Genomic DNA, 15,057 nt, shown 5'->3' on the forward strand with positions numbered 1-15,057 from the left:
ACTCAGATTGGTGAAGGGGTAAAAAGAATATATCTCCCGTTGTGCGTATTAATCTTATGGGATGTTATTATATATAGGCCAGTCAGGCCGCCAGTCGTTTTTTGCTGCGCATAGGTCGCTGCCCTTATTGCCACCCTCCTATATTTTGTCATTACGCAGGAACAAGCTTGTTTATATATATACTAAGTTGAACACGCGGCTGCAAAAAAAAAATACGGCTACCGCGGGAAAAAAAAAAAATGTATTTTGTATGCTTCATATACCGCTGCTTGTTTTATGGAAAAAAAAAATAAAATTAAATAATACCTATATATAACATATAGGGCAATTTTCCCTTGCGCATGAAAAAAGGAGGAAAACTGCCATTCGTATTATTTTTGAGAAAGTCCCTTTTGACACCATTTCCGCGTTGCATTTTTTTACGTAACCAAGAAAACGCAAAAAAAAAAAAATAATAACAAAGCAACGGGAGAAACGCATGGGTACATATATATATTTATATTTACGTTGTTTTTTTTTTTTTTTTTACCTACATATGTTCGAGCATCCAAATTGAAATAATTTTTTTTTGTTTCAAAAGTTTACCCCTTTTTGTGACCCCATGTGGCTTTGAAAAAAGCAAAATTGTGAGCATTCCTAAGAATTGTGCGTTGCCGTTTGAAGAAGTGGGCCAAGCGAAAACGTGTAGGAGGACCATACTACGTAGAGAGGCGCATAGAGGAACAACGAGGCTCAGAGGAGACCTACAGAATTGTACCATCTTGCGATCTCACGTAGGTAAATACGCTGAAGGCAAACATATGATGTGAAGGCACATGCGGGAAGAACTGCATATGTAAAGAAAAAAAGGGGAAGGCGTCGTTTTGGGGGAAGTCACCCTGATCGTGGCAAAAGGAGGAGAAGCGCTCCCCTTGAACCACGCGGCGTATATGTCCATGAAGCTTATCCCCTAACGTATGTTCCAATTTTGCATGGGCTTCCAAATATTTCATACTTATAATTCATGTTCCAATTGGCGGCCACAGCGATATGTCTCACCCCCTTTAGCGCACCATTTGTGGTAGGAAGATCTGCTTGGTCTCACTCCCCCATAAGTGTGAAGCAAAAAGGAGCACACTAAAAAGGGTGAGCCGCTACACCGGGTATTGCCATCCGGTGCACCTTCCCTTCGCGTACCCCCTCCCCGACATTAGTAGCAGCAGTGTGGTGTATTGTCCCAAAAAAGGGGGGAACGTGTTTTTTTTTTTTTTTTTTTTCGTGGGGAGAAAAAATTGCAACGTTGCCGAGAGGGTTGCAGAGAGCGTTGCCAAGAGATTATGGTTCAGGTTGGAACAAAAATAAATGTGTCGAACAGAATGAGGATGGATTACAGCGGAGATGTTATGGACATGGAGGGAAACGACCTGGTAATAAATAACGTGCACAATGTGGACAATAATGAGAAGGGTGGAAAGTACAGTGTGCGTTTGTTTAAGTTAAAATCGAAGAACGACAAGTCAAGGGAATATGAAATTAACGACTGGATGTCGTCTGAATCATTCTTGAAAGGATACGTACACAGCAGCTCCGATTTGGTGATGCTATCAGATAATACTTTTTCACTATATGATTGTGAAAAAAAAAAAAAAAACACGTTAACAAATTTAAATAATTGTGAACCACTCGATTTTGTATACTTTAAAAAAAACATGATATTTATACAAAAGAATAAGTGTTCACTATTTCAAGCGAAGACTACTGGGAAGTGTAGCGTTATGTTAAATTTGAAGGAGCCTCCTGTGAAGGTGAATTTTTGCTCCCATATGAAAAACATGATATATTTGAGTACTAAAAGTAGAGTATATTTTTTAAAGCTACTTTACTTGAAGGACAAAACTTTGAAGCTGAGTAATACTAACATGAACCTGCCTGCAAAATGCAGACAAGAGGAACATGTATACCATTCGCATCGAAATGAACATTTGCAAGGGAGGAACGAATACAAGGAAGTCATACACGTTTGTAGTTACTCATGTAAGGATGTCACTGTGTACAAATTGGTAAAGGGAAAAGTGAAGAATAAACAGAAATGTTTTACCAAGCTCGATATAACAATGTTTCATGATGACTCCATAAAAGGAGCTTTTTTTTTCAAAGTCAAACACCCCTCGAGGGGTTGCAACTGGGGTGAGGAGTCCGCACCAGAGGAGACACATCTTGGCACCTCCAATGAGGGGGAACACTCTAACGATGTCGTAGACGCAAGTGAAGTACTTGAAGGGGAAGGCCAAAATGGGCACATACAAGTATCCCATGAACAACAAACAAGCAGCAAATCTCGTACAAAGGAAGAGGTTGTGAAGCTGTACCTACTCATATACAGCGACAGTGGCAAAGTCCTGATCTATCTCATTGATCACCTGAACATGCCCCATTTTAAGTTTGGCCTAGCACACGTCAGGAAGGCCCCACTAGCACACATGCAATTGCCATTTAAAGTAGCACAAATGTATAATGCTTCTGATAAACTGCTAAAAAGAGTAATGAAGCAAAAATATATTATACAAAAGAAGAAAGAAGATTCTCCGAATTTTTTAAAATATTTAGAACACATGGTTACGAAATATGCCTACATAAGTAATAACTTTTTTGTGGATACAATTTTAATAAATGAAAAATCAGCTATTGTTTATACTATACAAATTCGTCACGATTTTTTAAGCCTTCCAGAAAAGGGTACAGAAACTGTGCTGCTGAAATTGATGAATACGAATGAGAAAATTGTAGCGATTAGAGATGTGGAGGATAATGAGGTGAAAAAAAATTTGGTGCACAAAATTATGAACGAATCTAAATTTTCCTGCTACTCTGATAGCGATTCCTATATTGATAGCGACATCACGTGGAATGACGACAGTGACAAGACGGACAGTTGCGATGAGGACAGATCGGATTACAGCGAGAGTGATGTGACTGCGGAACAGGGGCATGTGAATAATGGCAAGGGGGATGATGACGCGGTTAAACTGCACGCTGCCGTTAGTGGCGAGAACACGCAATTAGAACAAGTGATTTGCAATGAGTCGAATAAAAAGGCTTCAAAAAGATGTGACCTTAACCATGTGAACAGCGACTCGCATGATGACATGTCTGCCCCTGAGGAAGAATACTCCGATGGAAGCAGCCATGAGATGGGTCATCTGAAAGGGGGAGAGGAATGCGTTACAAGGGGAACCCCGCAGGAGGTGGACGAATGCGAGGTCACCACGAATGTGTCCAGAAATGATGGAAGCTTGACCAACTCGACACGCGAAAGGAACGGGACACACGCGTCGTGTAGTTCTACGCCGTCCTTGGGGGGCAGCGACAGTGTACAGTGCAGGCTGGCGGAGGAACAAACGTACGAATTGGGGGAAGCAGGAAAGGTAACCAGAATGAATGGACTGAGGGCCGTGAACGATGATATGGCTGATGGAGTGGGCAAACAAAAGGGAGAGGAAAGGAAAAAAAGAAAATTGAAAAAGGAGGAAAGCACACCAGAGGTGGAGATTGTAAAGGGAAATTTTACACAACGAGCAAAAGTAAAGAAGGCTAAAGTAGGAGATAGTTCATTAGACGAATTGACATGCGAAATGGCAGATGATGTGCCGAGCAGGAACAAAACGAACAAGACGGAGGAATGCTTTAACGATATTGACAGCCACTCCGAAGGTGAAATGAAAAACAACGATGACCAAAATGTAAGCACCGCCAGTGACAAATTCATAGCATTGTCATCCATGATAAAGCTAAATATATCCCTAGGAAGATACCATGTTATAAATATGTTGGTTAATATAAAGGACAAAAAACTGATCAACGATACAGTTTCCAATTTGGGAAAAAAATATTCCATAAAATTGTTAGAGTTTCTTTTGAACTCTCTAGCCAGGAATAGATTTTTTCTAGGAACTTTTTTTTTGTGGATTAAAGCCATATGTAAAGAGTATAAGGAGACGCTCAAGGGCAAGAAGTATCGGAGATTGGTGACCAAAATATCTCTCCTCGCAGAAAACAATTTGAAAAATGAATGTATAATAAAACATGTTATAAACAAAATTGATTTTACCATCGACCATATTAGAAAAAACCAAATTTCGGACAATGACGAAATTTTAAATTATCAAGATGGAACCATCATCAAGTGAAAGTAGAGTGTGTACTGAAGGGGAAAATGTTTTGCCGCACTGCAAAAAAAAAAAAAAAATGAAATAAAATTCATGTCAGGCATGGTCTCATAATGCAAACAGACCCATGTACCAATAGACGCACGCGCGCGGCAGTTGTAAATAAAAGGCAAAACGTTTAATTTATTTTTTCCCTTGAGTACAAAATAATGGGAGACCAATGTGTGTACATATATATACATGCATCTTTCCCAACGTACATGTATTTGTCCCCGTATGCAAACAACACCCCGTGAACCGCGTACACGTGGGTGAAAAAGGCGGGGTAAAACCCTAACGGAAAACCGCCCCAACTGCATACTTTTTTTTTTTTTTTTTCCTATTTGAACGTGTATTCGCTTGATCATTGCCTGTTTGCACGAAATTGCTAACCGGAAAAGAAAACGAATACCACTTCGTATGGGTAATTTGCGGAGTCATAGTTTGTGCGCAATTAAAAATTGGAAACAAATCCTGTTTGGTTTATATATCACAATTTTATGTAAATTTGTTTTAAGTGCGCATGTTCATTTCGCCCAAGTGTTTATTTGTTTCCCTGTTTTTATTTACAACTTTTTTTTTTAATCGTTGTTTAATTCGTTGCTTATTCGTTGCAAATTCGTGGCATATGCGTTATTTATGCGTAGCCTATTCGTTACCTATTCATTTACCTAATTAACTTTTTTTTTTTTTTTTTTCTTAAAAATATTTACCCTCCTAAAAGGAACTTTTAAAAAATGACACCCTTAGCGTAACAAACGGGAAGGAGTCAACGAGCAACAAAGCAGCTGTGGCCTTTTGAAAATTCGTCCGCGTCGCGTCCCTACAGTTGTATGTGAACGTGTGCATGTGCATATACGTGCATGCATAAATGGTTATATTCACGTGTATTACCTGTTTGCATTTCGTCCTTCCTCTTTCTCATTGCCAGCCGCTACCCCTATTAATGGGTGAATAATAGAACAACCTGTTAACTCAATGAATGGACGAAAACATGGATGAAGTTTTTGTGTCCTATAACGATATGAGTGCGTCTATGCGCGTCCACACGCTTGTGCAAAGAAGCGTTAATTTTCCATTCTTTTTTTTCCCCCATTCTTCTTGCTACAAAATAACACGGTTGTTGCCTTCCTTGTCCTATTTTTTAGTACAAGACAATGAGTATGAGACAAGCGTGGAATCATACAAGGATGTGCACGAGTTTTTGGAAAATTCCGCTGAATCCAATTTCCAATATTCAAATGAAAGTCAAAATTCAAGCGTTGGCAACACCTGTTCCACGGATGAAAAGAACATCCCCCTATTCTCCTACGTAAGTAATGACTTCAAGTTGAAAAGGGGGAGAAAGTATAAAAAATGCTACACAGTTAGCTACATAAATAATATGAACAGGTCAGCAAAAAAAAAAACAAAAAACAAAAAAAGACAACAAAGAGCAGCAAAAAAACAGACAAAAAGGCAGCCAAAAAATGCTGTACCTAATTCACCACCAACTCTGCTTAATTCACTCCCCCTTTGTTACCCCGAAAGTGCTGAGAACTTCCCGCTTAAGGCATATGGACGAGTGCCCCCCAACAGGGATAAAACAAAGTGAGTTTTCTTTAAATCTCCTCGCCAAATGCCCCTACACAATTCGACATTTTGTGTGCGCAGAGAACTGCTCCCTTATATACAACAAAGGATAAATCCCGAGCGCGCTTCTGCTCAAGTAAAAAAGGTTAAGTCACTTCCAAATCGAAAACCTTACATATGTAACACTATGTATGCACATCCCTTGTGTCAGCAGAGTAATCAATTTTCAGTGGAAACCCTTGGGAAAAAATGTTCCCGAAATTGATAAGATAAACTTATCCTATAAGAAAGCTTGGGATATAGGAAAAGAAGGTATAAACAAGATTGTAAGAAATGAACACATGTTTGTTTAAGCAACATAGAGACACCGCGCCCCTGTGTGTTACTTTAAAATGTCTTGTATGTACTATTTAAATAATTTTTCGCGGTGAAAAGACAGGCACAAAGATTCCCCCCGTTTCTTGTTGAACAGGTTGCAATGGGTTACTAATTAAAAATATATTCGAAATATATAAACAGAAAAAGCTGAATTACATGGTATTAGATGGCACAAATATAGGTACAACACTTACGTCATTATAAAGAGTGATAGTATACTTTTGAATAACTATACGTATACATGTACAGAATGTACATGTGCCCGTATTTTTCGTGTTCACCCATTTTGTTACATTTGGTGAACCAAGTTTTCCTTGGTTAGTATAACTGTGTATACAACAAGGTATGATGCTCAAACTACATTTTCCTGATTCACCTCTGTAGACAACTTTTTGACGGTGTACTCTCACACGTACCAGGCCGCTATAAAGGGTGTGACTCCCAATGTGCTACGAACGTTCAGGTAAATATGGCGTATATCACAGGGGTGACTTTCTAAAAATGCAAGAGTGTGTTCATACCAATAAGGATATCTCCGCACGGGTGAATGCACGTACACTTCCATTCAGCATTTCAGAAGAGGTGCAAACCTACAAGCAATTTCCCCCCTTTTTTTTTTTTTTTTTCTTTCCATCAACATGCAGCTTCTACGATCTGGAGAATGCTTACTTTATGTACGACGTTAAAAGCATCCATATTTTCAGAACCGTGAAGGATAAGCATAAAGGAAAAAGCGTGATACTAAAAGGCTTAAACGATAACTTCTTTAATGCTATATTGGTGTGTATGTACGAAATAGTAATTTATTTAAATTTCGCTAATTGTGAGCATCACTCGCAGAATAAACCGAGTAACAAAAAGTGGAATAAAAAGGGGGACGAGTTGGACGAGAAAACCTACTATGTTAAATCAGCGAGAAACGAACACAATGCTTACTGTAGTAACATAAAGGATGTCATATCTCATAACAAAAATAAGAAAAAAATAAATGGTGCCTCGGGGAATGCCGCTTTTATCCGTGAAGAAATGGGAAAGGCGAAACGGAGTAGGAATTTGTCCGCAGGGGGGAAAAACATGAACACTGATAAAGAAAACTCAAACGATATCACACTTTGGTCGTCCAATAATCACGAAGAGTTTGGTTATGAGTACATCAAAGACATAATAAAAAAAGAAGAGAAGGAATTGTACGAGACAGACAAAATGTACCACAACAGCAATGATGAGTACTCGTCGCACACGTCCGATAGTGCACAGCAGTCAATATGTTCAACGCGCCGAGAGGCCGAGGGAGAACCTTAGCAGTGTCAGAGGTATCAGCTTGTCGAGCGATCACCCAATAGGAGTCTGTATCTAGGGGAGCCACATGTGCAACTACACGCACACACATACAGGCGCGATGGGTGGTGCACAAACATCAACTCTGTAAAAACAGAAAACTTGGGATGGTGCAGAGTCTGGGGGTAGGAGAAGTAACAGGGGGACGACGGAAAGAACACCGACCTACGCCCGCAGCTAGAGTCACTACAAAGCACGCAGCGTCCGCATCCTGTGGCCTATCGTTGCACCCCTTTGTTGCCTTACGTCCACCTAAAAATAAGTGCTAATTAATTATTCTTTATATTGTGCGTATCGTATTATTATAAAAATTAGGGTTCGGCACAACGCCGTACATTGATGCATGCGCAGGGGTACGTATACTACATATATAAGTACATACATACGTACGCAAATATATATGAACATATTTATATGTACTTATGCGCGCGCTGTCTGCATATGCGCTTGCACACAAGAAAATGTTGCCAGTGGCTAGAAAAAAAAATTAAAAAAAAAAAAATATGGTACAGGCGAAAAAAACTTACGCAAAATGATCGATTTAAAAAAAAAAAAACAGGGAAAAAGGGGAGAAGAAAGAAGAGGAGTTTCACATATTATGTGTAGAAAGAATGCAACAGTTTCAACAAAAATTGATAAGGTATATAATATATGCGCGGAAGGCGCAGGGGTATAAAATAAATATATTTCACACACTAACGGGGGATCGCGTGACACAAATGGGTTGTCTATGATGTGAACCTTAGACCAATCCCATTTGGGACGTACGCACGTGTGCACGAATACATACGAACAAATATGTATGCAGCGGTGTGGGGGACGTGGTTATACATTTATACACTTATATGTATATGCATACAATACATACTCGTGCACATGAACGTGGCTATACAATTATTAAGCATACTCATCTAATTAGATTGAATTTAAAAAAAAAAAAAAAAAAAAAAAAAGGGGCTTGTTGAAACTACAAACAGATAAACAAAAAAAGTGAGAGGTGTGGACTGGGAAGGAAAAGCGAAGCAGGAGGCAAGACGTAATAATGTACTTACGTAATAGTGTAATTACGTAATAATGTAACTACGTAATAATGTAACTACGTAATAATGTAACTACGTAATAATGTAATAATGTAGTAACGTAAAAATTGTAAAAGTGCAGGTCTCGGAAGAAACGTGATTTGGAAGGCATAAACCCTATGGGGTAAACCATTCGTGTGCAAGCACTAACAACTGCGTTTGAAATGCTTAAGTCTGGGAAACACGGAAGGGCGAGGGGAAATGAGGTTGTGTTTATACGCCGTGGGGTTATAATTAAATAGGGACAAATTTGTGTCGCTTCAAAATATTATTTCACAAAAGAGGGGGGTTTTAGTTAAAACAATAAGGAATAGGTATAGCATTCCGAAATGTTAAAATCAAAAGGGGAGAGAAATTGTTTATCATTTTTATTTTATTTATTCAAATAGGGTGTTTTGAATTTTAAAGGTGAATTCATCACGTGTGCGTATTTTCTGCTATCGTCTTTTTAACTTCATGATGTAGCTGTTGTATTGGTCCTATGATGGGGGGGGAAAAAAAAAGGGTGGATGAACATTCGCATGGTCGTATGAGTCACACATATGCGGATGTGAACAGTACTCGTGTAATCAGGCGTACAGGTATATGCGTACGCATTCCGCCTCTAAATCGCGCGACGTAGTTGGGGCAGGAATTTACCTCTAGCGTTTTCAACTTCATACAGCTTTCCGGAATTTCGTTATAATTTATTTTTTTCTCTAAAAAAAAAAAAAAAAAAAAAAGACAGAGGGTCAAACCAAACTGTTTTATGATAGTGGACAGACACACAAGAACGTGTAATGGTACGAATATGCCGATCTATATATGCGCATTTAAAAAGCGCACTAAACCACCCATGATAATATTTTTCGCTATATGTGGAATAACGAAACATGATAGGAGCATATAAAAAATTGCCTTACGGTATTGGTTTTTTTCTCGGTAGTAATCATTTTTTATTTTCTTCGTTAGCATGTGACATTCGTGCTCGTAATATTTGTACTCAACTTCGTACTCGATCTGCGATAAAGGGCGGTGGGCAGGAAACACAAAATGTAGGGCATGGTGTAACTAATGAAATGACCATGCGGCAGCGCTACACAGTGCGGCAAACTCACTTGAAAACGCGGATGGCTATTCTTCGGGTAATTATAATTAAACGTCCTCTTCGTGTAAAACCGTATTTTGTTCAACGAGGTGTAATTTAGTGTGTCAAAGTAGTTCGTTTTATTGAGCGAGTAGACAGCCTAAAAGAGGGAAAAATAAAAAAAATAAAAAATCACCATAAAATCATCGTAAAATGTTAAAATTAGCTGACCCGTTCATAATTTTTTTTTTTTTTTTTTTTTTTTTTTCACTTTCGCTTTGGCTGTTTTTTCGTAGCGCACACAACAAAGGAGCACGGCGAGAAATGGGCTAAATGCGCATTCTTACCTTGGGCTGCTCGAAATGACTTGATAAGAAAAAAATAACAAACATCATAAGGAATATAGCGATTTGAATGAAGGAAGAAGTCCGTTGGTTATTGGCATGAGTGTTAGTATTTGCATAGGCTCTGCTGTTGTTGACATTGGTCCTGAATGACCTGTTATTACATGTGGCAAAATTGATGCCGAAAAAATTACGAAAAATATCTTCAGGTGTAAACATATCATCATTATAATAATAATGCGTGGTTCTATAAGTTGGATGATGGTGTGAATGGTCCGTTTCTGAATTGTTGTCATATTCTTGTCTTTTTTCTTTATTTATTAAATGTTGGAAGGCTATCGAAATTTTTTTGAAAGCTTCTTCCGTTCCTTGTTCTTTGTTCTTATCTGGGTGATATAACTTTGCCAATTTTTTATATGCAGCTCTAATCGTTTCATCACTGCTATTTTTTGGAACACCCAAAATTTCGTAATAATTATTTGTGCTCAATATTTTTTCTATGCCGTCATCCTTTGCTCTAGGATGGCGTTCATGCAGGTTGTTATGATTGGGTCTGTATGTTGTACTGTTGTAATTAGCACTGTTGTTGCTGCTGTTATGACTGCTTCCGTTGGAGTGACCTGCGTTGTTTTGTGCTGCGGCGTCTTCCCTCTTCCTTAATTCCTCTTCGCATATTTTCACTTGCTCACTAATGTCAATATCGGGGTACATGCGCTTGGATTTGAGAAAGAGGTTCTTCGCATGGCTGTAATTCCCCGCCTTCAGGTATCGGGTCGCCAGATTGAAACATTCGTACGCATCTTCTTTGTTCCCTATCATTTTGCTCTGCGCGAGAGGGTGGAAGCTCTCCCGATAGTCTCCTTCTATTTAATCGCCAGTCGCTTAATCAATGCGCTGACTGACCAACCCACCGATTAGGCAACCTATTAGCTGTATCTCTTTCGGCTATTTCCGCGCCTTTATACTCCGTATGCTGCCCTCTCCAAAATTGCGTTATACTACGTTGCGCTTTTTGTAACGCGTTCGGGAAATTTCACCCCTACGCATGGACCTGTATGGACATACCCCTGTGAATGTGTATATGTAGATGTCCCTCTTGCCACTTTTACCATCCGAGCGATCATAATTTAACGAAATAATGTGATGGGAATATGAGAAGTGACATTAGCATGTGTGCGATATGTCAGGGGGATTCTGTGTGTATGTACGGGGGGAAAAAGCAGGGTGGGGCGTTCATGCGTTGTTATACATGAGAGGGGGTAACTGTGACAATTTCTGTAAGCGGTACAGCATGGGAAAGGTCCTCACTTTTTTTTTTTTTTTCTCTTCCTTCTGACTGTTCTTCTTTTGGGGGATAAACCCAACTTTGTAAATTCCCTTCTGCGGAAAATGCTCTTGCCACCTGGTGGGTCACAAATTGGTTGTCTCTTCTTCTGGACAAGCGTATAATCATGTGCGCATATTATAAAGTTCCCTAGGGCGATGTCTTTATGTTGCTACGCATTATGTGCCTCGGTATGCAGCTCTTCTGTGCATGTACGTCAATGTATATATATATATTTTTTTTTTCGCCTTGTTGCTACGATCGGTATACTTGTGTGATATACATTTGTGGGTGACGAGAAAAAAAAAAAAAAGAAAAAGGGGGTGGGAAGCATTCCTCTGTTACCCATTCAAGAAGATATGAGGATTAATATAAAGATAACTTGTGGAAATATCAAAATATACAAACTGGAAAATACTTCCTTTACGTTGTATCGTATTGAAGGGCTTCTTCACCTAGGTTCCGCTTTATTTGGGGGTTCCTCAAAAATATAAGTATGTATTTTTCATCATATATGTTCCAATTATGTGTATCGTATGGGATGAGTTAAAACAAAGCAGCTCAGCAAAATTGGCTACCTCCCGTTCGAAGGATTTTTGTTCCTTTAAATATAAATGCTCTCATTAAATGAGGGGGGGGAAAAGAAAAATAATGGAACATCCGCATGACATGTAAGAATGGGAAAAAACACCCTCGCTAACAAAACGAATAAAATGTACAGTCACATGGCAGCACAATCGCATAACCGCATGAATTTATATACAGGAACATAACCCAATATGCGGATGTAATTCTCGCATACGTCACGTTTGTGACTTCTCTACGCAGAGATGAGCTTACGAACGAATCAGAAAAATGAAGTATTTTTCAAAGAGCGAAAAAAAAAAAAAAAAAAAAAAAAAAAAAATGCCCTTTCAAGCTTAAAAAAAAAAATCAGCTGGCTGTTTACTTTTGATTAATTATCTTTCGCCTCACCGGCAAATGTAGTAGTGCTTGCTTCTTCGCTAATATAACCATTTAATCATCCTTTCTTCTTACCTTTCTTTCTTTTATTCTTTTTTTTTTTTTTTTTTTTTTTTTTTTTTTTTTTTTTTTTTACTCTTAATCGTTCCTTCATTCAGTGTTTCAAATTTGGTATTAACTTATCACTTAGCTGTTTTGTAATAATAAAAAAAAAAAAAAAAATGTTAAGTGGCAAATAATGAGTCGGCAGTTTTATTTATTGTTTTTGTGAAGGCAAAAATGAGATATTCAAAAAATGAACACACAACATTTTGACCTTTGAAGGGAAAGTAGAAAGGAACGGATATGTACATGTGCCCGTATGTATATAAAATAAGCTAGGTACAATTTTGGGTGGCATATTTTGGGGTGATACCCCTCTTTGATGTTTTCTGTGGGGAACACCCAGTTCGATGTGCCGGCCGAATGGACGAATGGTCGTGTAAGCGAATGACCATGCGAACAGCACTGCAGAGGCGCGAAACAGGGGAGAAAGGGTGCAGGACAAATATATACATGGTAAACGTTGAATAAAGGGAACAGGTCATATAGGAAGTTGTGTATGTACGCAATGTCCGTTGTGCGCGTCGATGTACGTCCTGATGTGGAACTCCGGCGCGAGTTTGAGTTGATACTCAGCCCTTCGTGTGGCCCCCTCGATCTGTGTAGCTATATATGTACATGCGTGGACCAGGAAAATACCTAGCACACAGCAAGAAATGCTGCACAGTTATGTGCCACATGTTTGCCAGAACAGGGTGGAAGACGAGCACTGTTCTGTGTGTGTGTGTTATGTTAGCATTTATTTTTATACACCTTTTCTTATTTGACTATTGTTGTTCTCCCGTGCGTTGAACGTTTCTATTTGTGCAGCTGAAAATTGAAATGTAAAAGGCATAGACCATGGAGGGGGGAAAAAAAAGGTTATTCTCCTCCCCATTGGGGGTCCATCCATTTGACAAATAATTCGTGAAAAAAAAAAAAAAAAAACCTTTTGTGGAACATTTTTGTGTTAAAAAATTTCGCCATGTTATAAAAATCAACAAACCTTAGGAACATTTTGAATGCAGTAAAATTGTTGTCGCAAATTATTTTGCGCAAACCTAAATTTGTAATGGGTAGTACTTTGGACTATCCAATTTTTCTAACAATTTTTTAGGCAAAATTTTGTTCAAAAAAGGTGTTGTGATGTTTAAACAACATTTGTATGTTTCCCCCAAGCGTGAGTTATACCCTTATGTGTGTTTCTTTTTTTAAGCGTAAATAAATGAGAGGTACACTTTTTTTTTAACACCCATTTTGCATGTTATGTTTTTTTCAAGTGTGCCTTTTTGCGCAGGGGCTCATTCATGAGAGTGACTTTTTTTTTTTTTTTTTTTTTTTTTTTTCAAATGAACAATGCAATGGCCTTCATATATAAGTCGCATTGAAGGGGGAACAAAAATGAGCAAAAAGAAGGATTGACGATTAGTGGTGGACATGTGTGCCTCGTTGGATAATAATATGGCAGAAATCGATAAGTTGAGTGCGCGTGGCCTGCACAATGAGGGTGCAGGGGGAACATTTTTGCACACCTGGATCTACAGAAGTTGCAAACGACTGAGATTGTGCATGGAGAAAAATTCCCTACATGGTCCCAAATGTTCCCTTAGGTTTATTGTGATTTTTGCGTTCCATTTTTGTAAAATTGGTGTAACTGGTGCTTAACCTATGGGTAAATTTTGCGATGCCTTCTCTTCAACTGTTCCCTTTTTTTTTTTTTTCAAATAGTTCCAGAAAACGGCACGCAAAATGTTACACCTATAATCCCCCATTTCAGCGGAAAAGTGGCGTAAGAAGGAAAATTTGCCCTATGACAAAGCAACTTGTTTCTCCTTCCTTTTTGAAGAAGTTCAAAAGTTCGCAACATAGCGAGGTCAAAAAAGTTGGGAAGGTTTTTAAAATTGCACATATTGTAGATAGGTACTTTTTTTTTTTTTTAATATTTTTCTCCTTTTTTTTTTTCGACAATTTTTTGCGAATTGTGCAGAATTTACAAGTTCTAAGCGTTCTCACAGTTGTGCAACACTGTTGCGACGCCTGTGCGACCTCTTTGAGACTCATGTGCGATTGTTTTCCACTTTATTCCAATTCTCCTGCGGCCCTTGAATTTTCATGTGCAAAAACGTGGCTCACTATATAGCCGCGAGGCAACAGTTGTGTGATTTGTTCTCCGGAAAAATTAAAAAGTTCCCCTTTTTTTTTTTTCAAAAAATGAGAGACTTCCACGTATATACTTAAAAAATGTGTGTTAAAAAAAAAAACAAAAAAAAACTTGTAAGGAGAGAATAATGTCAAAGTGTGAAAATAAGAAAAAAATTAAAAGGCTCATTTGGAATCATTGATGAATTTTTTTTCCCAATTTGACCATTTTTTCCCTTATGCTAATTATTTTCGATCTCCCCGAATGGTTTACTTTAAGAACAAAAAAAAAAAAAAACAAAAAAAAAAAAATATATATATATATACATGTACACATGCCATTATGTATATTTGAAGAAGCATAGAACACACGTGAGGGACTTTGAGAAAAACGTTATAATCCACGTTTGAAACATTTTGTGGAGTCGTTTTTTTTTTTTTTCCATTTTTCCCTTTTTTACACGCTTTTGAATTTTTTTTTTTTTTTTCCCACGAGCACCACAGGATCTCAAGTTCCTTGTCACGAATTTTTTTTACGTCCTTATAAATGCTTTACAACAAAATAATTCGAAACTCTATAGGCCTCAAA

General features: G+C 38.2%; 3 protein-coding genes across 3 annotated transcripts; 2 read left to right on the top strand and 1 right to left on the bottom strand.

The window, feature by feature from the left end:
• Positions 1 to 1,355: 1,355 nt before the first annotated feature.
• Positions 1,356 to 4,166, top strand: AK88_00105 (uncharacterized protein; the record flags this gene model as incomplete). The annotated part of the gene is made up of 1 exon (XM_012477756.1): positions 1,356 to 4,166. The coding sequence occupies one exon, from the start codon at positions 1,356 to 1,358 to the stop codon at positions 4,164 to 4,166; it is 2,811 nt and encodes a 936-aa protein (XP_012333179.1).
• Positions 4,167 to 5,166: 1,000 nt separating this feature from the next.
• On the top strand, positions 5,167 to 7,436 carry AK88_00106 (uncharacterized protein; the record flags this gene model as incomplete). Its single annotated transcript, XM_012477757.1, has 7 exons — positions 5,167 to 5,212; positions 5,333 to 5,576; positions 5,715 to 5,774; positions 5,968 to 6,068; positions 6,229 to 6,315; positions 6,519 to 6,597; positions 6,779 to 7,436. 7 exons carry the CDS (start codon positions 5,167 to 5,169, stop codon positions 7,434 to 7,436), a joined length of 1,275 nt encoding a protein of 424 aa, XP_012333180.1.
• A 1,552-nt stretch (positions 7,437 to 8,988) lies between these two features.
• Positions 8,989 to 10,780, bottom strand: AK88_00107 (uncharacterized protein; the record flags this gene model as incomplete). Its single annotated transcript, XM_012477758.1, has 5 exons — positions 8,989 to 9,030; positions 9,191 to 9,249; positions 9,454 to 9,550; positions 9,649 to 9,777; positions 9,965 to 10,780. The coding sequence occupies 5 exons, from the start codon at positions 10,778 to 10,780 to the stop codon at positions 8,989 to 8,991; spliced, it is 1,143 nt and encodes a 380-aa protein (XP_012333181.1).
• Positions 10,781 to 15,057: the final 4,277 nt, after the last annotated feature.

The sequence above is a fragment of the Plasmodium fragile genome (genome assembly GCF_000956335.1).
Source record: "Plasmodium fragile strain nilgiri unplaced genomic scaffold supercont1.1, whole genome shotgun sequence".
NCBI lineage: Eukaryota > Apicomplexa > Aconoidasida > Haemosporida > Plasmodiidae > Plasmodium > Plasmodium fragile.